The sequence below is a fragment of the Salvelinus fontinalis genome, chromosome 4 (genome assembly GCF_029448725.1).
Source record: "Salvelinus fontinalis isolate EN_2023a chromosome 4, ASM2944872v1, whole genome shotgun sequence".
Lineage (NCBI taxonomy): Eukaryota > Metazoa > Chordata > Actinopteri > Salmoniformes > Salmonidae > Salvelinus > Salvelinus fontinalis.
In genome coordinates, this window is record NC_074668.1 from 48,716,956 (window position 1) to 48,741,606 (window position 24,651).

The following is a 24,651-nucleotide window of genomic DNA, read 5'->3' on the forward strand; positions in this document are numbered from 1 at the left end:
ACGGATTTAGGGTTGTACCTGGTGGGTTCCTTGATGATTTGTGTGAGATTGAGGGCATCAAGCTTAGATTGTAGGACTGCCGGGGTGTTAAGCATATCCCAGTTTAGGTCACCTAACAGAACAAACTCTGAAGCCAGATGGGGAGCGATCAATTCACAGATGGTGTCCAGGGCACAGCTGGGAGCTGAGGGGGGTCGGTAGCAGGCGGCAACAGTGAGAGACTTATTTCTGGAGAGATTAATTTTTAAAATTAGAAGTTCGAACCGTTTGGGCATAGACTTGGAAAGTATGACAGAACTTTGCAGGCTATCTCTGCAGTAGATTGCAACTCCTCCCCCTTTGGCAGTTCTATCTTGACGGAAAGTGTTATAGTTGGGTATGGAAATCTCTGAGTTTTTGGTGGCCTTCCTAAGCCAGGATTCAGACACGGCAAGGACATCAGGGTTGGCAGAGTGTGCTAAAGCGGTGAGTAAGGCAAACTTAGGGAGGAGGCTTCTGATGTTGACATGCATGAGGCCAAGGCTTTTTCGATCACAGAAGTCAACAAAAGAGGGTGACTGGGGACATGCAGGGCCTGGGTTTACCTCCACATCACCCGAGGAACAGAGGAGTAGTAGGATGAGGGTGCGGCTAAAGGCTATCAAAACTGGTCGCCTAGAGCGTTGGGGACAAGGAATAAAAGGAGCAGATTTATGGGCGTGGTAGAATAGATTCTGGGCATAATGTGCAGACCAGGGTATAGTGGGGCACGGGTACAGCGGAGGCAAGCCCAGGCACTGGGTGATGATAAGAGAGGTTGTATCTCTGGACATGCTGGTCTCAATGGGTGAGGTCACCGCATGTGTGGGGTGTGGGACAAAGGAGGTATCAGAGGTACGGAGAGTGGAACTACGGGGTCCATTGCAAACCAAAACAATGATAACTAGCCTGAACAACAGTATGCAAGGCATATTGATATTTGAGAGAGACATACAATAAGGCATAAAGTGATTGCAGGTCTTGATTGGGAGAGCTAGCTAAAACAACAGGTGAGATAACAGCAGCTAGTCAGCTAACACAGCAACAGCAGGTAAAAATGGTGACGACTAGGCAGAGAGGGTCGGATTAACTACACACAGATCCTGAGTTAAAGCACAGAGCCGACAGATAAAACACAAATAAACAGAATGGAGTACCGTGAATTAATGGACAGTCAAGCAGGCATCAGCTATGTAGCCAAGTGATCATAGTGTCCAGGGGGCAGCCGTAGATGGAGCAGTAAGGCCTCCACTAAGCTAGCACGCGGCGTTTAAAGTTAGTAGCCCGGGGGGTGGTCTGCTCAGACGGAGGGGGTCTGCTCAGACGGAGGCCGGTTGAGGGCACAGCGGATGGGGTATTCGTCTGCAGACCAGACGTGGTCGTGTCGACAGAGAATCCAAAACGGATGGCGATGGCGAAAGAGAGGTTGTGAATTGTAGAATTGTGTTTGCTAACTGGTGCTAGCTCCGTGGCAGTGGCGCTAGCTGCGCTAGCTGCAAGCTAGCTGTGAGGATTAGAAGTAGTGGCTCAGGGATTACGGCAGGAATCCGGAGTTGTTGTCGAGAGGCAGTCCGATGCTGGTAAATTGGTGAGTAATATCCAGGCTAATAACAGGGCTGGTGTCTTTGCAGAAGGTAAAAGCTGCTAGCAGCGGCAAAAAATGGCTAAATTAGCTTGTAGCTGATTAGCTGGTTAGCTACTGGGGGTTCAGGACAGTAATGGATGAGGCATATTGATATTAGAGAGAGGCATGCGTAGCCAAGTGAACATATGGGTCCAGTGAGTGGTTGGGCTGACTGGGGACACGGCGATTCAGACAGTTAGCAGGTTAGTTAGTTAGTTAGTAGGTTATTATTGTGGAGAAACTACAATGTTGTTACCTTATTTCATCAATCAAGTACAAGGGTGTAACAAAAATACACAGACACTTGGCTCTCTGTGGAATGAGTTTGACACGTGCTTTTTTTTTACCCAAATACCAACAGGTGCCCTTCTTTGCGAGGCACTGATCAAATGAGGGACCTTACAGATAATTGTATGTGTGGGGTACAGATGAGGTAGTCATTCGAAAAGCATGTTAAACACAACGATTGCACACAGTGAGTCCATGCAACTTATGTGACTTTTTTACTCCTGGACTTATTTAGGCTTGCCATAACAAAGGGGTTGAATACTTAGTAACTGAAGACATTTCAGCTTTTCATCTTTAACTAATTTGTTTAAAAAAAAAAGAAAAACATAATTCCACTTATGGAGTATTGTGTGTAGGCCGGTGACAAAAAAATCCCCTTTTAAATTCAGGCTGTAGAACCACCATTCACCATGACCATGTCTCAGTGTGACATAATAATCCCTATTCACATGCTACAGGATCTAAACAAACTGCTGCTGGAATCCCCAATTGGACCCTCCACTCTTCGGTAGACATCACAAGATGCAATAATCCATCCGTCCGTCCATCCGTCCGTCCGTCTATCTATCTATCTATCTACAGTGACAAGAAAAAGTATGTGAACCCTTTGGAATTACCTGGATATCTGCATAAATTGGTCATAAAAATTGATCTCACCTTCATCTAATTCACAACAATTGACAAACAGTGTGCTTAAGCTAATATCACACAAATTATTGTATTTTTCTTGTCTATATTGAATATATAATTTAGAAATTCAGAGTGTAGGTTGGGAAAAGTATGTGAACCCCAAGACTAATGACTTCTCCAAAAGCTAATTAGAGTCAGGCATCAGTTTACCTGGAGTCCAATCAATGAGTTGATGTTCATCAGTCCATGGAAAGACAACTTGTCTACGAATGGAGAAAGTTCAGCACTGTTGCTACTCTCCCTAGGACTGGCCGTCCTACAAAGACGACTGCAAGAGCAGAGCGCAGAATGCTCAATGAGGTTAAGAAGATGCTAACATCTCTGTTGACAAGTCTATGACACGTAAAACACTAAACAAGAATGGTGTTCATGGGAGGATACCACGGACGAAGCCACTGCCGTCCCCAAAAAATATTGCTGCACATCTGAAGTTCGCAAAAGAGCACCTGGATGTTCCACAGCGCTACTGGCAAAATATTCTGTGGACAGATTAACCTAAAGTTAAACTAAAGAACACACAACACTGTGTGGAGAAAAAAAGGCACAGCACACCAACATCAAAACCTCATCTTAACTGTAAAGTATGGTGGAGGGAGCATCATGGTTTGGGTCTGCTTTGCTGCCTCAGCAAGCTGTCCAGGCCCTATCATCGACGGAAAAATGTATTCCCAAGTTCATCAAGACTTTTTGCAGGAGAATGTAAGACTATCTGTCAGCCAATTGAAGGTCAAATGAAGTTGGGTGATGCAACAGGACAACGACACAAAACACTGAAGTAAATCAACAACAGAATGGCTTCAACAGAAAAAAGTACAGCTTCTTGAGTGGACCAGTCAGAGTCCTGTCAACCCGATTGAGATGCAGTGGCATGACCTCAAGACAGCGGTTCACACCAGACATCCCAGGAATATTGTGGAACTGAAACATTTTGGTAAAAAGGAACGGTCCAAAATTCCTCCTGACTGTTGTGCAGGTCCGCAACTACAGAAAACCTTTGGTTGAGGTTATTACTTCCAAAGGAGGGTCAACCAGTTATTAATCCAAGGGTTCACATACTTTACCCACCCTGCACTGTGAATGTTTACACGGGGAAGCATGCAGTGCTGGTATGCGCGCCCTTCGTTCTTTTTCCTTTCTATTGAATACGCTATTGTTCGGTTAAAATATTATCGATTATTTAGACAATTGACAACCTGAGGATTAATTATAAACATAATTTGACATGTTTCAACAAACTTTTCCGGTACTATTGGGATGTATTCGTCTGCATGTTTTGACTGCTTTTGAGCCAGTGGATTACTGAACAAAACGCGCCAACAAAACTGAGTTTTTGGGATATAAAGAGGGACTTTATCGAACAAAACAAACATTTATTGTGTAGCTGGGACTCTTGTGACTGCAACCAGATGAAGATCTCCAAAGGTAAGTGATTAATTTTATCGCTATTTCTGACTTTCATGACTCCTCTACTTGGTTGAAAAATGTAAAGTTTTGTAAGCGGTGCGCTGTCCTAACATAATCGCATGGTATGCTTTCGCCATAAAGCCTTTTTGAAATCTGACAAAGTGTCAAGAAGTTAATCTTTAAGCCGATGTATAATACTTGAATTTTTATGAATGTTTATTAAGACTGTCTGTATTTTGAATTTGGCGCTCTGAAATTTCACCGGATGTCGTCGAGGTGGGTCGCTAGTGGCACGCCTGCGCCAGAGAAGTTAATTCTTTCCAATGTGTCAAGTAACAATTTTTTGGTTCTCTCATGATTTGGTTGGGTCTAATTGTGTTGAGGTCTTTTTGTGTTTGAGAAGAGCAAACTGGTCTGACCCTGATTACATGTACAGTTGAAGTCGGAAGTTTACATACACTTAGGTTGGAGTCATTAAAACTTGTTTTTCAACCACTCCACAAATTTCTTGTTAACAAACTATAGTTTTGGCAAGTCGGTTAGGACATCTACTTTGTTCATGACACAAGTAATTATTCCAACAATTGTTTACAGACAGATTATTTCACTTATAATTCACTGTATCACAATTCCAGTGGGTCAGAAGTTTACATACGCTAAGTTGACTGTGCCTTTAAACAGCTTGGAAAAAGCCAGAAAAGGATGTTATGGCTTTAGAAGCTTCTGATAGGCTAATTGACATAATTTGAGTCAATTGGAGGTGTACCTGTGGATGTATTTCAAGGCCTACCTTCAAACTCAGTGCTACTTTGCTTGTCATCATGGGAAATCAAAAGAAATCAGCCAAGACCTCAGAAAAAAAATTGTAGACCTCCACAAGTCCGGTTCATCATTGGGAGCAATTTCCAAACGCCTGAAGGTACCACGTTCATCTGTACAAACAATAGTACGCAAGTATAAACACCATGAGACCACGTAGCCGTCATACCGCTCAGGAATGAGACGTTTTCTGTCTCCTAGAGATGAACGTACTTCGGTGCGAAAAGTGCAAATCAATCACAGAACAGCAGCAAAGGACCTTGAGAAGATGCTGGAGGAAACGGGTACAAAAGTATCTATATCCACAGTAAAACGAGTCCTATATCAACATAACCTGAAAGGCCGCTCAGCAAGGAAGAAGCCACTGCTCCAAAACCGCCATAAAAAAGCCAGACTACGATTTGCAATTGCACATGGAGACAAAGATCATACTTTTTGGAAAAATGTCCTCCAGTCTGATGAAACAAAAAAAGAACTGTTTGGCCATAATGACCATCATTATGTTTGGAGGAATAAGGGGGAAGCTTGCAAGCCGAAGAACACCATCCCAACCGTGAAGCACGGGGGTGGCAGCATCATGTTGTAGGGGTGCTTTTGCTGCAGGAGGGACTGGTGCACTTCACAAAATGGATGGAAAATTATGTGGATATATTGAAGAAACATCTCAAGACATAAGTCAGGAAGTTAAAGCTTGGTCGCAAATGGGGATTCCAAATGGACAATGACCCCAAGCATACTTCCAGGTGTGGCCAAATGGCTTAAGGACAACAAAGTCAAGGTATTGGAGTGGCCATCACAAAGCCCTGACCTCACCCTATAGAACATTTGTGGGCAGAACTGGAATAGCATGTGTGACAAAGGAGGCCTACAAAGCTTTCCAAGGTGGCGTAGCAGTGCAGACATGTTTTGTCGTCCTCTCGTGTACGTTTGTATTTTTCATCTTTTTTGTATATATTTTTATTTTATTTTCCATTTTTAAATTAAATATACCTTCCGGTAACCTGCCTCACCCAATGTGATACGGAACCGCTATTCTTTTAGACCTTATAGCCAGAACCTCCATCAGAGGCTAACCAGCTAATTAGCTACTAGCTATTAAGTCCTTGTTAGCCACTGCTAGCGGCCTTCCCCTTCTGCACAGACACCAGCCCTTTTGTTAGTCTGGATAATACTTGCCAGCCTACCAGTCAGTATTGGACTGTTTTCTCCACTACAACGCCGGACTCCTGCCGTAAACCCTGGACCATTACCTCTGATCATCACAGCTAGCTAGCTGCCACCGAGTGACCCAGCCCCACCACCGCTCCACCGGTTCCCTGCCGTAAGCTCTGGACCTTTGCATCCAATCATCGCTGCTAACTAGCTGCTACCGAGTGGCTATAGCGGCTAATGCCCTTGCCCCGAAGCGAGCACCAGTTAGCCACGAGCCAGGAGTATCTCCCGGCTAGCAAACTAAATTACTACAACTACAATACCTCTTTCGCCATCTGGCTTGAACCCTTTGTCGACAAGGAGCCCCGCCATACCACCACGACTGGTCTGCCGACGAAACTCCATCCGCTGTGCCTTCAACCCAGCCTTTGCCTTTGTCGGAGCAGACGCTTCTACTTGACCCGGACTGCTAACTTTAAACGCCGTGTCTCCCGCATGCTAGCGTAGTAACGACTACCCCGCGGCTTCCCTGCTCCATCTATTGCTGTTCACTGGACTCTATGATCACTTGGCTACATAGCTGATGCCTGCTGGACTGTTCATTATTCACGGTACTCTATTTTGTTTATATTTGTTCATCTGTCGGCCCCAGCCGCGAACTCAGGCCCTGTGTGTAGTTAACCGACCATCTCTGCCCACTCATCGCCATTTTACCTGATTAGCTGTTGTCTTACCCGTTGTTGTCTTAGCTAGCTCTCCCAATCAACACCTGTGATTGCTTTATGCCTCGCTTTATGTCTCTCTCAAATGTCAATATGCCTTGTATACTGTTGTTTAGGATATTTAGCATTGTTTTAGTTTACTGCGGAGCCCCTAGTCCCACTCAACATGCCTTAGATACCTCCTTTGTCCCACCTACCACACATGCGGTGACCTCACCCAGCAAATCTAGCGTCAGAGATGCAACCTCTTATCATCACTCGGTGCCTGAGTTTACCTCCACTGTACCCGCACCCCACCATATCCATCTGTACATTATGCCCTGAATCTATTCTACCGCGCCCAGAAATCTGCTCCTTTTATTCTCTGTCCCAAACGCACTAGACGACCAGTTTTGATAGCCTTTAGCCATACCCTCATCCTACTCCTCCTCTGTTCCTCGGGTGATGTTGAGGTTAACCCAGGCCCTGGGTGTCCCCAGGCACTCTCATTTGTTGACTTCGGTAACCGAAAAGGCCTTGGTTTCATGCATGTTAACATCAGAAGCCTCCTCCCTATGTTTGTTTTATTCACTGCCCTAGCACACACTGCCAACCCGGATGTCCTAGCCGTGACCGAATCCTGGCTCAGGAAGACCACCAAAAACCCGGAAATTTCCATCCCTAACTATTAGAGGTCGACCAATTAATCGGAATGGCCGATTAATTAGCGCCGATTTCAAGTTTTCATAACAAATCGGAAATCGGTATTTTTTACTCCTTTATTTAACTAGGCAAGTCAGCTAAGAACACATTCTTATTTTCAATGACGGCCTAGGAACAGTAGGTTAACTGCCTTGTTCAGGGGCAGAACGACAGATTTTTACCTTGTCAGCTCCGGGATTCAATCTTGCAACCTTACGGTTAACTAGTCCAACGCTCTAACCACTTGCCTTACATTGCACTCCACGGGGAGCCTCCCTTTTACGCGAATGCTAGCTAGCATTAAACGTATCTTATAAAAAACAATCAATCATAATCACTAGTTAACTACACATGGTTGATGATATTACTAGTTTATCTAGCGTTTCCTGCGTTGCATATAATCGATGCGGTGCTCATTCGCGAAAAAGGACTGTCGTTGCGCCAAAGTGTACCTAACCATAAACATCAATGCCTTTCTTAAAATAAATACACAAGTATATATTTTTAAACCTGCATATTTAGTTAATATTGCCTGGTAACAATTTCTTTTAACTAGGGAAATTGTGTCACTTCTCTTGCAACAGAGTCAGGGTATATGCAGCAGTTTGGGCCGCCTGGCTCGTTGCGAACTAATTTGCCAGAATTTTACGTAATTATGGCATAACATTGAAGGTTGTGCAATGTAACAGGAATATTTAGACTTATGGATGCCACCCGTTAGATAAAATACGGAACGGTTCCGTATTTCACTGAAAGAATAAACGTTTTGTTTTCGAAGTGATAGTTTCCGGATTCTACCATATTAATGACCAAAGGCTCGTATTTCTGTGTGTTATTATGTTATACTTAAGTCTATGATTTGATATTTGATAGAGCAGTCTGACTGAGCGATGGTAGGCAACAGCAGGCTCGTACACATTCATTCAAACAGCACTTTCGTGCGTTTTGCCAGCAGCTCTTCGCAATGCTTCAAGCATTGAGCTGTTTATGACTTCAAGCCTATCAACTCCCGAGATTAGGCTGGTGTAACCGATGTGAAATGGCTAGCTAGTTAGCGGGGTGTGCGCTAATAGCGTTTTAATCGGTGACGTCACTCGCTCAGACTTGGAGTAGTTGTTCCCCTTGCTCTGCAAGGGCCGCGGCTTTTGTGGAGCGATGGGTAATGATGCTTCGAGGGTGGCTGTTGTCGATGTGTTCCTGGTTCGAGCCCAGGTAGGGGCAAGGAGAGGGACGGAAGCTATACTGTTACACTGGCAATACTAAAGTGCCTATAAGAACATCCAATAGTCAAAGGTATATGAAATACAAATGGTATAGAGAGAAATAGTCCTATAATTCCTATAATAACTACAACGTAAAACTTCTACCTGGGAATATTGAAGACTCATGTTAAAAGGAACCATCGGCTTTCATATGTTCTCATGTTCTGAGCAAGGAACTTAAACATTAGCTTTTTTACATGGCACATATTGCACTTTTACTTTCTTCTCCAACACTTTGTTTTTGCATTATTTAAACCAAATTGAACATGTTTCATTATTTATTTGAGGCTACATTTATTTTATTGATGTATTATATAAAGTTAAAATAAGTGTTCATTCAGTATTGATGTAATTGTCATTATTACAAATACATTTTAAAAATTGTCCGGTATCGGATTTTTTTGGTCCTCCAATAAATCGGTATCGGGTTGAAAATCATAATCGGTCGACCTCGACTAACTATAACATTTTCCGACAAGATAGAACTGCCAAAGGGGGCGGTGTTGCAATCTACTGCAGAGATAGCCTGCAGAGTTCTGTATTACTATCCAGGTCTGTACCCAAGCTTCTACTTTCAAAAATCCACCTTTCCAGAAACAAGTCTCTCACCGTTGCTGCTTGCTATAGAACATTCTCTGCCCCCAGCTGTGCCTTTGACAACATATGTGAACTGATTGCCCCCCATCTTTCTTCAGAGTTCGTGCTGCTAGGTGACCTAAACTGGGACATGCTTAACACCCGGGCCATCCTACAATCTAAGCTTGATGCCCTCAATCTCACACAAATTATCAATGAACCCACCAGGTACAACCCCAAATCCGTAAACACGGGCACCCTCATAGATGTCATCCTAACCAACTCGCCCTCCAAATACACCTCTGCTGTGTTCAACCAAGATCTCAGCGATCACTGCCTCATTGCCTGCATCTGTAATGGGTTTGCGGTCAAACGACCACCCCTCATCACTGTCATACGCTCCCTAAAACACTTCAGCGAGCAGGCCTTTCTAAACGACCTGGCCCGGGTATCCTGGAAGGATATTGACCTCATCCTGTCAGTAGAGGATGCCTGGTCGTTCTTTAAAAGTGCCTTCCTCACCATCTTAAATAAGCATGCCCCTTTCAAAAAAAACTTGAACCAGGAACAGATAAAGCCTGTTAAACAGATAAATAGACCCCGTGACATGCAACTTTTCAGGGAAGTTAGGAACCAATATACACAGGCAGTTAGGAAAGCTAAGGCTAGCTTTTTCAAGCAGAAATTTGCATCCTGTAGCACAAACTCAAAAAAGTTCTGGGACATTGTAAAGTCCATGGAGAATAAGAGCACCTCCTCCCAGCTGCCCACTGCACTGAGACTAGGAAACACTGTCACCACCGATAAATCCCCTATAATTGAGAATTTCAATAAGCATTTTTCTACGGCTGGCCATGCTTTCCACCTGGCTACCCCTACCCCGGTCAACAGCCCTGCACTCCACACAGCAACTAGCCCAAGCCTCCCCCATTTCTCCTTCACCCAAATCCAGATAGCTGATGTTCTGAAAGAGCGGCAAAATCTGGACCCCTACAGATCACCCGGGCAAGACAATCTGGATCCTCTCTTTCTAAAATGATCTGCCGAAATTGTTGCAACCCCTATTACCAGCCTGTTCAACCTCTCTTTCGTATCGTCTGAGATTCCCAAAGTTTGTAAAGCTGCCGCGGCCATCCCCTCTTCAAAGGGGGAGACACTCTAGACCCAAACTGCTACAGACCTAAATCTATCCTACCCTGCCTTTCAAAGGCCTTCGAAAGCCAAGTTAACAAACAGATTACCGACGATTTCGAATCCCACCGTAACATCTCCGCTATGCAATCTGGTTTCAGAGCTGGTCATGGGTGCACTTCAGCCACGCTCAAGGTCCGAAACAATATCATAACCGCTGTCAATAAGAGACATTACTGTGCAGCTGTATTCATAGACCTGGCCAAGGCTTTCGACACTGTCAATCACCACATTCTTATTGGCAGACTCAACAGCCTTGGTTTCTCAAATGATTGCCTCGCCTGGTTCACCAACTACTTCTCAGACAGAGTTAAGTGTGTCAAATTGGAGGGTCTGTTGTCCGGACCTCTGGCAGTCTCTATGGGGGTGCCACAGGGTTCAATTCTCGTGCCGACTTTCTTCTCTGTATACATCAATGATGTCGCTCTTGCTGCTGGTGATTCTCTGACCCTCCTCTACGCAGACGACACCATTCTGTATACTTCCGGCCCTTCTTTGGACACTGTGTTAACTAACCTCCAGACAAGCGTCAAAGCCATACAACTCTCCTTACCTGGCCTCCAACTGCTCTTAAATGCAAGTAAAACTAAATGCATGCTCTTCAACCGATCACTGCCCGCACGTCCAGCATCACTACTCTGGACGGTTCTGACTTAGAATATGTGGACAACTACAAATACCTAGGTGTCTGGTTAAACTGTAAACTCTCCTTCCAGACTCACATTAAGCATCTCCAATCCAAAATGAAATCTAGAATCGGCTTCCTATTTCGTTACAAAGCATCCTTCACTCATGCTGCCAAACATACCCTCGTAAAACTGACCATCCTACCGATCCTCGACAATGTCATTTATAAAATAGCCTCCAACACTCTACTCAACAAATTGGATTCAGTCTATCACAGTGCCATCCGTTTTGTCACCAAAGCCCCATATACTACCCACCACTGCAACCTGTAAGCTCTCGTTGGCTGGCCCTCGCTTCATTACCCGTCGCAAAACCCACTGGCTCCAGGTCGTCTACAAGTCTCTGCTAGGTAAAGCCCCGCCTTATCTCAGCTCACTGGTCACCATAGCAGCACCCACCCGTAGCACGCGCTCCAGCAGTTATATCTCACTGTTCACCCCCAAAGCCAATTCCTCCTTTGGCCGCCTTTCCTTACAGTTCTCTGCTGCCAATGACTGGAACGAACTGCAAAAATCACTGAAACTAAAGACTCATATCTCCCTCACAAGCTTTAAGCATCAGCTGTCAGAGCAGCTCACAGATCACTGCACCTGTACATAGCCCATCTGTAAACAGCCCTTCCAACTACCTCATCCCCATTCTGTATTTATCTTGCTCCTTTGCACCCCAGTATCTCTACTTGCACAGTCATCTTCTGCACATCTACCATTCCAGTGTTTAATTGCTATATTGTAATTACTTTGCCACCATGGCCTATTTATTGCCTTTACCTCACTTATCTTACCTCATTTGCACACACTGTATATAGACTTTTTTAATTTTTTCTACTGTATTATTGACTGTATGTTTGTTTACTCCATGTGTAACTCTGTGTTGTTGTATGTGTCAATCTGCTGTGCTTTATCTTGGCCAGGTCGCAGTTGTAAATGAGAACTTGTTCTCAACTAGCCTACCTGGTTAAATAAAGGCGAAATAAAAAAGAAATGTAAAAACCTGACTCCGTTACACCAGCTCTGTCAGGAGGAATGGGCCACAATTCCCCCAATTTATTGTGGGACGCTTGTGGAAGGCTACCCAAAACGTTTGACCCAAGTTAAACAATTTAAAGGCAATGCTACCAAAAGCTAATTGAGTGTATGTCAACTTCTGACCCACTGGGAATGTGATGAAAGCAATAAAAGCTGAAATAAATAATTCTCTCCACTATTATTCTGACATGTCACATTCAAAAAAGATATCCCCACTCTCTCACGCCTTCTGTGCCTTCCTCTGTTTCTCTCTCTCTTTATTACTAAGTATTTCTCCACCCTTTTCTCTCCAACCCACACTCTCTTGCTTTCCTTCTCTCTTCATCCCTCATTAACTCTCTCCATCCCTTCCTCCCTCCCAGCTTGGGTTAGTGGTGGTAAATTGTATAACTTTACTCCATCAATAATATTTCAACAGATTTATTCTGTTGCCTGGTTTAGAGTCGAGCAGGGACTCAGAAGAGGCAGTAAAGATTGGACCTGTTTAACCGTGTGTATGTGCATGTGATGTGTTTGAGTGTGTGAGTGTGTGTGTATGAGTGTGTGTTGTGTTGTGTTTAAGTTTGTGAGAGGATTTACAGTGGAACCTATAAATGCCATTGTTTTAGAAGCACTCAAATATTTTGGTCCACTGGTGACTAAACATGCATTGTAAAACCTTCAGTTAAAGTTTAATATTTTAAAATATTGAACGTGGACACGCGCAGGCACACACCACACACCCCTCTCCAGTCCTACCTGTGTATCCATGTCTCGGGGCTCTTGGGGAACTTGGTGAGGGCCAGTTTTCCCAGGTACAGGTCTCTCTCTGGATTTAGGGCGCCACATTGCAGCAGCTCCTTCCTGCCAAAACAGACAGAAGAGAGGAACTATTCAATGACTGTCAATCTCAATGTTCTCTACCGGATGTGAATGTTACGTTACTGCATTGGGCACATTTGTTTGCATGCTATTTGCATACTTGTTTTTGTTTTATGAAAAACAAAAACTCCTCACAGGAAAAATAAGTAATTTGAATAGATCAAAGTGAGGCAAGTTAGATCCTCAAAGACACTCAATGTACAAGAAAACACATTCACAGGCTAAATAGCCTACACTATGGTAGTGCTGACTACTTTTTTTATTATCTGCCAAATGAGCAAATGTTTGAAAGCGGCTAGGGCTTAATGAAATATACCAGGCAACGATTAGGTATGTGACCTTGACGGTTGGATACGTATTTTGTATGACAGAATGATTTGACCAGGGTGTTGTCTTTAGCCCTATTCGCAAGGGACTAGTATTACAAGAGAACGTTGATTATGTATTTATTACGCCAGAATGTCCGTTATACCAGAGAACGATTCGGACGGGATTCGTTTTTTCCCCCCAAACTGCCACCTGTGAGATTTTTTTTTTTTTAAATTGACAGCTATGACAAAAGCCTGGAGATTTTTTTTCAAGGCCAGAAGATATTTCAACAAGTCTGGACAATAACAGGCCACACTGAAAACTTGAGCTTGGTTTCCAAGTGTCATTATCATAAGGATATTTTAGCAATCCACAGTAGGACACATCCTAAATACCTCCCAGCCGTCAGATGTGGGTTAAACAGCGCATTTGCATTTGATATGCGTTTTTAGGCTGTGAATGACAAAGTGAACTTGTCATTTACAAATGTTTAGCTCAGTTGTATGGTGCATTATGATCTATTAACAGCAATGTTTGCATTAAATAGGCACAATATTTTTTTATGATGCATTTGGCGATGTTCAAATAATTCGCACGAAACGTATAAACAAAAGCATTCACTGTGAAAGTTCATACAGGTGAACTTCTGACTTCAACTGTGAGAGACGGAAATGCAAATGAATGACTTAAAAATCATACAATGTGATTTTCTAGATTTTTGTTTTAGATTCCGTCTCTCACAGTTGAAGTGTACCTATGATAAAAATGACAGACCTCTACATGCTTTGTAAGTAGGAAAACCTGAAAAATCGTCAGTGTATCAAATACTTGTTCTCCCCACTGTATTTATCTTCATCAGTGTCAATTGACAATGCAATTAGGAAAACGCTTAGTTGGGCGTCAGTTCTAAAACAAATGTTCATGAAACGTGCAATTCATGATTAGGGCCCACAACTGAATACAACCTATAGCTGGCCAAAATACACTACATGTGGACACCTGCATGTTGAACCTATCATTTCAAAATCATGGGTATTAATACGAAGTTGGTACCCCCTTTTGCTGCTATAACAGCCTCTACTCTTCTGGGAAGGCTTTCCACAAGGATGTTGGAACATTGCTGCGGGTACTTGCTTCCATTCAGCCACAAGAGTATTAGTGAGGTCAGGTACTGATGTTGGGCGATTAGGCCTGGCTCGCAGTCGACGTTCCAATTCATCCCAAAGGTATTCGATAGAATTGTGGTCGGGGCTCTGTGCAGGCCAGTCAAGTTCTTCCACACCGATCTTGACAAACCATTTCTGCAAGGAACTCGCTTTGTGAACAGGGGTATATTTTTTACTTAACACTTATTTTTCTTAAAACTGCATTGTTGGTTAAGGGCTTGTAAGTAAGCATTTCACTGTAAGGGTTCCTTTCCTGTTGCATTTGGCACATGTGACAAATAGAATTGTATTTGATTGTCATGCTGAAACAGGAAAGGGCCTTCCCCAAACTGTTGCCACAAAGTTGGATGCACAGAATTGTCTAGAAGGTCATTGTATACTGTAGCGTTAAGATTTCTCTTCTCTGGATGTAAGGGGCCTAGTCCGAACCATGAAAAACAGCCCCAGACCACGAAACATGAAAAAACAGCCCCAGACCATTATTCCTTCTCCACCAATCTTTACGGGTGGCACTATGCATTCGTGCAGGTAGCGTTCTCTTGGCATCCTCCAAACTAAGATTCGTCCGTCAGACGGCCAGATGGTGAAGCGTGATTCATCACGCCAGAGAACGCGTTTCCACTGCTCCAGAGTCCAATGGCAGGGAAGCTTCACACCACTCCAGTCGACACTTGGTGATCTTAGGTTTGTGTGCGGCTGCTCGTTCATGGAAACCAAGCTCCCGACGAACATTTATTGTGCTGACGTTGCTTCCAGAAGCAGTTAGGAACTCCGTAGTGAGAGTCACAACCGAGGACAGATGATTTTTACGCGCTACGCGCTTTAGCACTCGGCGGTCCCGTTCTGTGAGCTTGTGTGGCCTACCACATTGCGGCTGAGCAGTTGTTGCTCTTAGATGTTTCCACTTCACAATAACAGCACTTACAATTGACCCTGGCAGCTCTAGCAGGGCAGAAATTTGATGAACTGACTTGTTGGAAAGGTGGCATCGCCACGTTGAAAGTCACTGAGCTCTTCATTAAGGCCATTCTACTGCCAGTGTTTGTCTATGGAGATTGCTTGGCTTTGTGTTTTAATTTATACCACTGTCAGCAGCGGATGTGGCTGATATAGCTGAATCCGCAAATTTGAAGGGGTGCCCAAACACTTTGGTATATATAGTGTCTCCAGAAAGAACAAATTGTATAGTGTCTCCAGAAATAGTGTCTCCAGAAAGAACAAATTGGAGAGTAGAGACCGACCGATATGGGATTTTTGCGTCCGATACCGATTTTTAGGGAGGCAAAAGTCACTGAATCCCGATATATACACATACACACAGACATATATATATATTTTCTGGGGGGGAAAAAGTCACTGAATCCCCGGGTGAAATGAAAAACCAACCATTTCTTACACAAGGATTAGCAGATAATACAAAATATTACAATTAACATTATTTTAGAACATTTTATTTGTGATTTACAGGATATCCACCAAAAGGAAACTATATCCTCTATAAATACAATAGTAAAACTTGTTTAGTTTACCATCTTAGGTACAACTTAAAGATGTGTATATCTATGGCAGTGGATAAGAAGAATGCAAAATTGTTTGTGCTAAACCGCCACAAGGGGTGTCTGGCTGAATTAATTAAACTTTCTTACTAAGTAAATCTGAAACTGCACTGTTCACAAATATGCATTGAAATGCAGTAACATGCTGTTCCTAATCTCACCGCTAGGTGTCAGCATTTGTCTTGAGTAGATATACTACAGTGTTTACAATAGTCAAAGGTCATGTAAACAAACACTTTATGGCAACCTCGCAATGAGAGTAAGTTATGACAAGCACAAGCTAGCTGTTCATTACAACAATGTTTTCTCACAGAAACCATACGTACATTACACTGCAAAATGGCATGCGCGGATGACTGAAAACGTTTATGCAGGCAAATGATTGCCGCACTGGTTTTAGTCACACGTTTTAATTTATCTAGTTAGCAAACATAAGCTACTTATCATGAATGCAAACACATGGCCTTAGTGATGAGGACAGGGCTGCTTGCTTGGTGAAGTTTTGATTATTTACTTATTCATATACACTGGCTGTGGCAAGCTATTCACCATCAAACTACCATGCCTACTACTCTCTCTCACGTTGTGACCTAGGGCTGAATGATATCAGGCACTCTTCAGGCATCCATTGACATTTTCAAAACATTACTGCAAATGAGCAGACGCATTTGTTTATTCTATGTATATCATTTCAGTGCTTTATCTGTGGAATAAAGACTGATATAAATATTTTTGTGAAAGGCTAATATCGGCTGATAATATCCGTCAACCGATTTATCGGTCTGGCTCTATTGGAGACTGAATCTCTTGAAACCTTGATGAAGACAGCTTGCTGTTGAAACGTTGATGAATAAATGATTGTAATTAGTGTTAAGAAATGATTGCATCAAAGCTACCCGAGTGTGTGGCTTTCCTTTTGAAAGATAGTGAATGTCTAACATCAAACCGTGAGATTGAAATAGCTAGAAAGAAGGACAAAAGACTGATGCAATGAGACAATATACAGTGCATTCGGAAAGTATTCAGGCCCCTTGACTTTTTTCACATTTTATTACATTACAGCCTTACTCTAAAATGTATAAATAAATGTTTTCCCTCATCAATATACACACAATACCCCATAAAGACAAAGCAAAAACAAATATGAAGGGACTCAGCGAAGGTTCAAACAAGTAAAGACAGCTTGGCCTAATTTCTTCAGAGCAGCTAAGAATTCAGGGTAGTTAATACTTCAACACAGTACTGACTGAAGCGTTCCAGAGAACGTCATTTAAAAAGCAGCCTCTGAGATCATAAGGAATACGTTTTGTTGCATGAAGAATTTATATCAAGGAATCTGGTCGTTTTTGTCTGTCTAGCTGATAGGGAGTGAGTGGACGGAGTGGGTCTATTTACAGGACTTTGTTATTGCAGCCACAACATATATACACACGTAGCTTATACACAATAGGACCGGGATGATACTAGTATTGCAATATTTTTCCATGGCAAAAATGTAAACATGAAGCAGAACGAAAGCTTTGGTCCTTTCTAAACCTGCTGTATGTAAAATATTGCATGCTATAACTTGGAATATAAATAAATGTGACTCTGGATGACAAAATAATGTTTGTTTCCAATACTAACGAGTATCGCGATACTGCTATCGTCCCAGCCCTAAAACACAGCTGGTGGGAGCTGGAGTCATTGGCTGGTGTCCATACCTGACATTCCAAGCGGTGGTAAAGTCTGAGTTGAGCAGCAGCAGAGTGCAAGTAATGTCCACCAGAGCTGGAAGAGGGAGAGACAGAGACAGGTTAGAATATCAAGTGATTATTTGTACAACTAAAGCGGTCTATAATGCAAAATACATTCTGGCCGTCCAAAAGGGTAACGAAAGGACCAGAACACTTGACAATTTTGACACATCCCCAAAAGCTCATCTATATGATTAACACTAGAGCCCGGCCGATAAATTGGTTGACCGATATTATCGGGCGATATTAGCCTTTCACATATTCCACATATAAAGCACCAATATTGTGTACATAGAATTAACAAATATGTCTGCTCATACATGTCACGCTGTAGAATGATAGGACGTAATAGGGCTTTTTATTTCTCCACTTAAAATAAAGTATGTCATGAAAACGACAGGGACGAAGCACAAAACAAACACGTGTGTATATATATATATATAAATAAAACACAGAGATGCAACCCAAACAAAAGAGCAAGGTGTAAACCTCTAAATAATACACAGGACTAGACCCGTAATAACAAGTGCACAATAACACATAGCACGAAAGCCGATTCAACAGAGCAAAAGGTACTCACATGACCAACGGACATGGGGACAATAATCGACAAGGACAATGGGGAACAGAGGGCACATACAGTTGAAGTTGCAAGATTACATACACCTAAGCCAAATACATTAAAACTCCGTTTTTCACAATTCCTGACATTTAATCCTCGTAAAAAATCCCTGAATTAAGTCAGTTAGGATCACCACTTTATTTTAAGAATATGAAATGTCAGAATAATAGAAGAGAGAATGACTTATTTCAGCTTTTATTTCTTTCATCACATTCCCAGTGGGTCAGAAGTTTACATACACTCAATTAGTATTTGGTAGCATTGTCTTTAAATTGTTTAACTTGGGTCAAACGTTTTGGGTAGCCTTCCACAAGCTTCCCACAAGTTGGGTGAAGTTCGGTGAATTGGTATGTGCTGATGATTGAAACGTTCATGCAGGAAAATGCTTTCGGCACTGGTTTTAGTCACACACGTTCTAATTAACTTATCTCATCATGAATGTAAGCACATGGCCTGAATGATAGATCTGCGCCAACTGTATTGTCACGGATCTCCCCGGTACTGCTGCTCATTCCGTTCACCAGCTCCGTCACCGCCCTTCTAGGCATCACTGAATTGGATTCATTACCACCAACCCCGGACTCTCTTGTCTCATTACACACACCTGGTTCCCATTCCCCTTGATTAGTATGTGTATATACAGTTTAAGTCGGAAGTTTACATACACCTAAGCCAAATACATTTAAACTCAGTTTTTCACAATTACTGACATTTAAACCTAGTAAAAAATCCCTGTTATAGGTCAGTTAGGATCACCACTTTATTTTATGAATGTGAAATGTCAGAATAATAGTAGAGAGAATGATTTATTTCAGCTTTTATTTCTTTCATCACATTCCCAGTGGGTCAGAAGTTTATATACACTCAATTAGTATTTGGTAGCATTGCCTTTAAATTGTTTAACTTGGGTCAAACCTATCGGGTGGCCGTCCAAAAGCGTCCCACAAGAGGTTGGGTGAATTTTTTGGCCCATTCCTCCTGACAGAGCTGGTGTAACTGAGTCAGGTTTGTAGGCCTCCTTGCTCGCACACGCTTTTGCAGTTCTGCTCACACATTTTCTATAGGGTTGAGGTCAGGGCTTTGTGATGGCAATTCCAGTGGGTCAGACGTTTACATACACTAAGTTGACTGTGCCTTTAAACAGCTTGGAAAATACCAGAAAATGATGTCATGGCTTTAGAAGCTTCCGATAGGCTAATTGACATCATTTGAGTCAATTGGAGGTCTACCTGTGGATGTTTTTCAAGGGCTACCTTCAAACTCAAAATTGTAGACGTCCACAAGTCTGGTTCATCTTTGGGAGCAATTTCCAAACGCCTGAAGTTACCACGTTCATCTGTACAAACAATACTACGCAAGTATAAACACCATGGGACAACGCAGCTGTCATACCGTTCAGGATGGAGATGCGTTCTGTCTCCAAGAGATGAACGTACGTTGGTGCGAAAAGTGCAAATCAATCCCAGAACAACAGCAAAGGACCTTGTGAAAATGATGTAGGAAATAGGTACAAAAGTATCTATATCCACAGTAAAACAAGTCCTATATCGACATAACCTGAGAGGTCGCTCAGCAAGGAAGAAGCCACTGCTCCAAAACCGCCATAAAAAAGCCAGACTACGGTTTGCAATTGCACATGGGGACAAAGATTGTACTTTTTGGAGAAATGTCCTCTGGTCTGAAGAAACAAAAATTGAACTGTTTGGCAATAATGACCATCATTACGTTTGGAGGAAAAGGGGGACGCTTGCAAGCCGAAGAACACCATCCCAACCGTGAAGCATAGGGGCGGCAGCATCGTGTTATGGGGGTGCTTTTCTGCAGGAGGGACTGGTGCACTTCACAAAATAGATGACATCATGAGGCAGGAAAATTACGTGGATATATTGAAGCAACATCTCAAGACATCAGTCAGGAAGTTAAAGCTTGGTCGCAAATGGGTCTTCCAACTGGACAATGACCCCAAGCATACTTCCAAAGTTGTGGCAGAATGGCTTAAGGACAACAAAGTCACGGTATTGGAGTGGCCATCACAAAGCCCTGACCTCAATCCTATAGAACATTTGTGGGCAGAACTGAAGAGTCGTGTGCAAGCAAGGAGGCCTAAAACCTGACTCAATTAAACCAGTTCTGTCAGGAGAAATAGGCTAAAATCCACCCAACTTCCTGTGGGAAGCTTTTGGAAGGCTACCCGAAACGTTTGACCCAAGTTAAACAATTTAAAGGCAATGCTACCAAATACTAACTGAGTGTATGTAAACTTCTGACCCACTGGGAATATGATGAAATAAATAAAAGGCTGAAATAAATAATTCTCTCTACTATTATTCTGACATTTCACATTCTTAAAATAAAGTGTTGATCCTAACTGACCTAAGACGGGGGATTTTTACTAAGATTAAATGTCTGGAATTCTGAAAAACTGTGTTTAAATATATTTGGCTAAGTTGTATGTAATCTTTCAACTTCAACTGTATGTGACAAATAAAATTTAATTCGATGTTGATTTGATTTACTCAATCCAAATGCTGACACTGACACCTAGTGGTGACATTACAAACTGGATTTCACCAAACTTCACTCCATAGTTTGTAAAAAGATTTACTTTGAGACAAAGTTTAATTAAGTTATTCTTGTTTATTAGTGTGCTTGTGGTGCTTCAGCATAAACAATTCTGCAATCTTATCCACTGCCATAGATAGCTTTAAGTTGTACCTAAGTTATTTAAGAAGGTAAACTGAACAAGTGTTTTTTATTTACTTACGTATTTATAGAGGATGTAAACCACAAGTAAAATGTTCTTAAATCATTTAACTAATTCGTAGCACAATGTGAAAAAGGTCTGTTTTTCTTCCCACTTACTTAAAAAATATATCAGCAGATATATCGGTAATCAGTGACTTTTTGCGTCCCTAAAATCAGTATCAATCCAATATCGGTCGGGCTCTGATTTATACCATAACTTAATCCTTTCTCTAGATACCAATATGTGTGTAGAGGTAGGTTGTCAATAGGTAGTTATACATTGCCTTCGGAAAGTATTCAGACCCCTTGACTTTTTCCACATTTTGTAACGTTACAGCCTTATTCTACAATGGATTAAATTACATTTTTCCTCATCAATCTATACACAATACTGCATAATGACAAAGTAAGAACAGGTTTTAGAATTTTTTTTGCAAATGTATTAAAAATAAAAAAAACAGATACCTTATTACATAAATATTCAGACCCTTTGCTATGAGAGTCGAAATTGAGCTCTGGTGCATTCTGTTTCCATTGATCATCCTTGAGATGTTTCTACAACTTGATTGGAGTCCACCTGCGGTAAATTAAATTGATTGCACATGATTTGGAAAGGCTTACATCTGTCTATATAAGTTCCAGCAGTTGACAGTGCATGTCAGAGGAATTGTCCGTAGAGCTCCGAGACAACATTATGTTGAGGCACAGACCTGGGGAAGGGTAACAAAACATGTCTGCAGCATTGAATGTCCCCAAGAACACAGTGGCCTGCATCATTCTTAAATGAAAGAAGTTAGGAACCACCAAGACTCTTCCTAGAGCTGGCCGCCTGGCTAAACTAAGCAATCTGGGGAGAAGGTCCTTGGTCAGGGAGGTGACCAAGAACCCGATGGTCACTCTAGCAGAGCTCCTCTGTGGAGATGGGAAAACCTTCCAGAAGGACAACCATCTCTGCAGCACTCTACCAATCAGGCCTTTATGGTAGAGTGGCCAGACAGAAGCTACTCCTCAGTAAAAGGACATGACAGCCCGCTTGGAGTTTGCCAAAAGGCTCCTAAAGATTCTCAGACAATGAGAAACAAGATTCTCTGGTCTGCTGAAACCAAGATTAAACTCTTTGGCCTGAATGCCAAGTCTGGAGGAAACCTGGTACCATCTCTACGGTGAAGCATGGTAATGGAAGCATCATACTGTGTGAATGTTTTTCAGCGGCAGGGACTGGGAGACAAGTCAGGGTCGAAAACCTCAAATTCGACTCTCATAGCAAAGGGTCTGAATATTTAGCAATAATGTATCTGTTTTTTATTTTTAATACATTTGCACACAAAAAAAATCTAAAACGTGTTCTTGCTTTGTCATTATGCAGTATTGTGTATAGATTGATGAGGAAAAATGTAATTTAATCCATTGTAGAATAAGGCTGTAACGTTAGAAAATGTGGAAAAAGTTAAGGGGTCTGAATACTTTCCGAAGGCACTGTATAACTACCTATTGACAACCTTATTCTACATACATATTGGTATCTAGAGAAAGGATAAAGTTATGGTATAAATCAGTGCCCGACCGATAAGGGATTGATACTGATTTTAGGGACGCAAAACGTCACCAATTACCAATATATCTGCTGATATATTTTTTAGGGAGGTGGGAAGAAAAACAGACCTTTTTCACAAATTGTGCTACGAATTAGTTAAATGATTTAAGAACATTTTACTTGTGGTTTACATCCTCTATAAATACGTAAGTAAATAAAAAACACTTGTTCAGTTTACCTTCTTAGACAACTTAGCTTTACGTTGTACCTATCTATGGCAGTGGATAAGATTGCAGAAGTGTTTATGCTAAAGCACCACAAGCACACTAATAAACAATAATAGCTTTGGTCTCAAAGTTCAGTGAAATGCAGTTTGTAATGTCACCCCTAGGTGTCAGTGTCAGCATTTGGATTGAGTAAATCAAATCAACATCGAATCATATTTTATTTGCCACATACAGCTGAAGTTGGAAGTTTACATAGAACTTAGCTAAATACATTTAAACTCAGTTTTTCACAATTCCTGACATTTAATCTTAGTAAAAATCCCCTGTCTTAGGTCAGTTAGGATCACCACTTTATTTTAAGAATGTGAAATGTCAGAATAATAAGAGAGAGAGTAATTTATTTCAGCCTTTATTTATTTCATCACATTCCCAGTGGGTCAGAAGTTTACATACACTCAGTTAGTATTTGGTAGCATTGCCTTTACATTGTTTAACTTGGGTCAAACGTTTTGGGTAGCCTTCCACAAGCTTCCCACAAGAAGTTGGGTGGATTTTGGCCCAGTCCTCCTGACAGAGCTGGTCTAACTGTGTCAAGTTTGTTGCTTGCACACGCTTTTTCAGTTGTGCCCACAAATTTTCTATAGGATTGAGGTCAAGGCTTTGTGATGGCCAATCCAATACCTTGACATTGTTGTCCTTAGCCATTTTGCCACAACTTTGGAAGTATGCTTGGGGTCATTGTCCAATTGGAAGAGCCAATTATTATTTTTTTTACACCTTTATTTAAAATGGGGAAGCCAGTTAAGAACACATTCTTATTTTCAATGACGGCCTAGGAACGGTGGGTTAACTGCCTTGTTCAGGGGCTGAACGACAGATTTTTACCTTGTCAGCTCGGGGATTCAATCTTGCAACCTTACGGTTAACTAGTCCAACGCTCTAACCACCTGCTTTACATTGCACTCCACGAGGAGCCTGCCTGTTACGCGAATGCAGTAAGAAGCCACGGTCAGTTGCTAGCTAGCATTAAACTTATCTTATAAAAAACAATCAATCAATCAATCATAATCCTTAGTTAACTACACATAGTTGATGATATTACTAGTTTATCTAGCGTGTCCTGCGTTTGCATATAATCAATGCGGTGAGCATTCGCGAAAAAGGACTGTCGTTGCTCCAACGTGTACCTAACCATAAACATCAATGCCTTTCTTAAAATAAATACACAAGTATATATTTTTTAAACCTGCATATTTAGTTAATATTGCCTGCTAACATGAATGTCTTTTAACTAGGGAAAATGTGTCACTTCTCTTACAACAGAGTCAGGGTATATGCAGCAGTTTGGGCCGCCTGGCTTGTTGTGAACTGTGTAAAGACTATTTCTTCCTAACAAAGACAGCCAACCTTGCGCCAAACGGGGAAGTTAGCAGGCAATATTAACCAGGTGAAATTGTGTCACTTCTCTTGCGTTCATTGCACGCAGAGTCAGGGTATATGCAACAGTTTGTGCCGCCTGGCTCGTTGCATACTAATTTGCCAGAATTGTACATAATTTTCGAGATGATAGTTTCCAGATTCTACCATATTAATGACCTAAGGCTCGTATTTCTGTGTGTTATTATGTTATAATTAAGTCTATGATTTGATAGAGCAGTCTGACTGAGCGGTGGTAGGCACCAGCAGGCTCATAAGCATTCATTCAAACAGCACTTTCGTGCGTTTTGCCAGCAGCTCTTCGCAATGCTTCAAG

General features: G+C 42.0%; 1 protein-coding gene across 2 annotated transcripts in view; it reads right to left on the reverse strand.

The window, feature by feature from the left end:
- The window catches only part of LOC129853915 (protein prenyltransferase alpha subunit repeat-containing protein 1-like), a 77,607-nt gene that overhangs the window by 44,165 nt on the left and 8,791 nt on the right, over positions 1–24,651 (reverse strand). For both annotated transcript variants that reach the window (XM_055920431.1, XM_055920430.1), the window contains exons 3-4: positions 17,738–17,804; positions 12,881–12,985 (exon numbers count right to left, since the gene is read on the reverse strand). In XM_055920431.1, coding sequence (XP_055776406.1) covers positions 12,881–12,985; positions 17,738–17,804 — 172 coding nt within the window. The remainder of the gene's footprint in view (positions 1–12,880; positions 12,986–17,737; positions 17,805–24,651) is intronic.